Source organism: Aureococcus anophagefferens (assembly GCF_000186865.1).
Source record: "Aureococcus anophagefferens unplaced genomic scaffold AURANscaffold_284, whole genome shotgun sequence".
Lineage (NCBI taxonomy): Eukaryota > Pelagophyceae > Pelagomonadales > Pelagomonadaceae > Aureococcus > Aureococcus anophagefferens.
The window spans coordinates 1-2,043 of NW_008705817.1; the positions used below are offsets into that span (position 1 = coordinate 1).

Consider the following 2,043-nt stretch of genomic DNA (forward strand, 5'->3'; position numbering starts at 1 on the left):
CATCACCTCGACGGCGACGAACGCCCGCTCGGTCTTCGCGGCCGACGTCGACGGCGACGGCGACGTCGACGCGCTCGGCAGGGCAGGACAAGAGAGCGAAATTCCAAACTTCAAAGCCTCATATCTCGGCCGTTTTCCACTCGTTTTGGCTGATTTTTGGACGAGCGATCATCTCTCGGAACGGTCTCGAAGCGTAGATGCTTTTTTCGGGACGCGCGCGCGCGGAACACTCACGTTGAAGCGACGTTGAATCTCTCTTGGCCTGCCCAGGTGCTCGGCACCGCGTCCGCGATCGACGTCGTGGCCTGGTACGAGAACGACGGGTCCCAGTCCTTCACGGAGCGCGTCGTCGACGCCAGTGCCAACGGCCCCTACAATGCCGCGGCGATGGACGTCGACGGCGACGGCGACGTCGACTTCGTCACCGCGCTCTGCGCCGGCGACGAGGGCGTCTGGCACGAGAACGACGGGTCGCAGTCCTTCGCGACGCGCGCCTTCGCGACGTCGCAGGACTGCCTGCGGTCCGTGCTCCCCTACGACATCGACGGCGACGGCGACGTCGACGTCGCCGTCGCCGTCGAGAACGACGACACCGTCGCCTGGTACGAGAACGACGGCTCGCAGTCGTTCACGGAGCGAGCGCTCACGACGACCGCCGCGGGCGCCGCCTGGGTCAACGCGGCGGACCTGGACAGCGACGGCGACGTCGACCTCCTCTCGACGGCGATCACCGACGACACCGTCGCCTGGTACGAGAACGGCTGCGTCGCGAACCCGTCGCCGACGCCCCGGCCGACGGCGGCGACGGGCGCGAGCTTCGCCGAGCGCGTCGTCTCGACGCTCGCGGACGAGGCCTACGCCGTCTTCGCCGTCGACGTCGACGGCGACGGCGACGTCGACGTCGTCGCGGCGGGCTACGCCGACGACACGGTCGCGTGGTACGAGAACGACGGCTCGGAGTCCTTCGCGGAGCGCGTCGTCACGACGATGGCGGAGAACGCCGCCTCGGTCTTCGCCGTCGACGTCGACGGCGACGGCGACGTGGATGTTTTGTCGGGGTCCTACTCCGACGACACCGTCGCGTGGTACGAGAGCGATGGCTCCGAGTCGTTCACCGAACGCATCATCACGACGGCGGTGAACCAACCCTGGTCCGTCTACGCGATCGACGTCGACGGCGACGGCGACGTGGACCCGCTGGCGGCGTACCGCGGCGCCAACGTGGTCGCCTGGTACGAGAACGACGGCTCGGAATCGTTCGCGCAGCGCGTCGTCTCGGACACCGCGAACGGCGCCCGGTCCGTCTTCCCCGTCGACGTCGACGGCGACGCCGACGTCGACTTGTTCTCCGGGGACTACTCGGAGGACACGGTCGCCTGGTACGAGAACGACGGCTCCCAGTCCTTCACGGGGCGCGTCATCACGACGCTGGCGGACGGCATCAGAACGGTCTTCGCGATCGACGTCGACGGCGACGGCGACGTCGACGCGCTGTCGGCGTCCGAGCGCGACGACACGGTCGCGTGGTACGAGAACGACGGGTCAGAGTCCTTCACCGAGCGCGTCCTCACGACGACGGCGGACTACGCCGTATCCGTCTTCGCGATCGACGTCGACGGCGACGGCGACGCGGACGTCCTGTCGGCGGCGTCCGTCGACGACACGGTCGCGTGGTACGAGAACGACGGGTCCCAGTCCTTCACGGCGGACGTCGTCACGGCGACGGCGGACGGCGCCAACGCCGTCTTCGCGACGGACGTCGACGGCGACGGCGACGTCGACGTTCTGTCGGCGTCGACCGACGACGACACGGTCGCGTGGTACGAGAATCAGACGCCCAGCCCGACGCCCCGGCCGACGGTGCCCGCGCCGACGCCCCGGCCCACGGTCCTCTGCGCGAGCGCGACCTTCTCCGAGCGCGTGCTGACGACGCTCGCGGACGCCGCCCAGTCCGTCTTCGCCGTCGACGTCGACGGCGACGGCGACGTCGACGTCGTCTCGGGGGCCTACTCCGACGGCGACGTCTCGTGGTGGGAAAACGAC

General features: G+C 69.3%; 1 protein-coding gene across 1 annotated transcript in view; it reads left to right on the forward strand.

Annotated features, from left to right (window-relative positions):
* Positions 1 to 270: 270 nt before the first annotated feature.
* AURANDRAFT_68670 (hypothetical protein) overlaps positions 271 to 2,043 on the forward strand; it is a gene marked incomplete at both ends in the record, with an annotated part of 9,026 nt that continues 7,253 nt past the window's right edge. The window contains one exon of the mRNA XM_009044382.1: positions 271 to 2,022. Within this exon, the coding sequence (XP_009042630.1) occupies positions 271 to 2,022 (1,752 nt within the window). The remainder of the gene's footprint in view (positions 2,023 to 2,043) is intronic.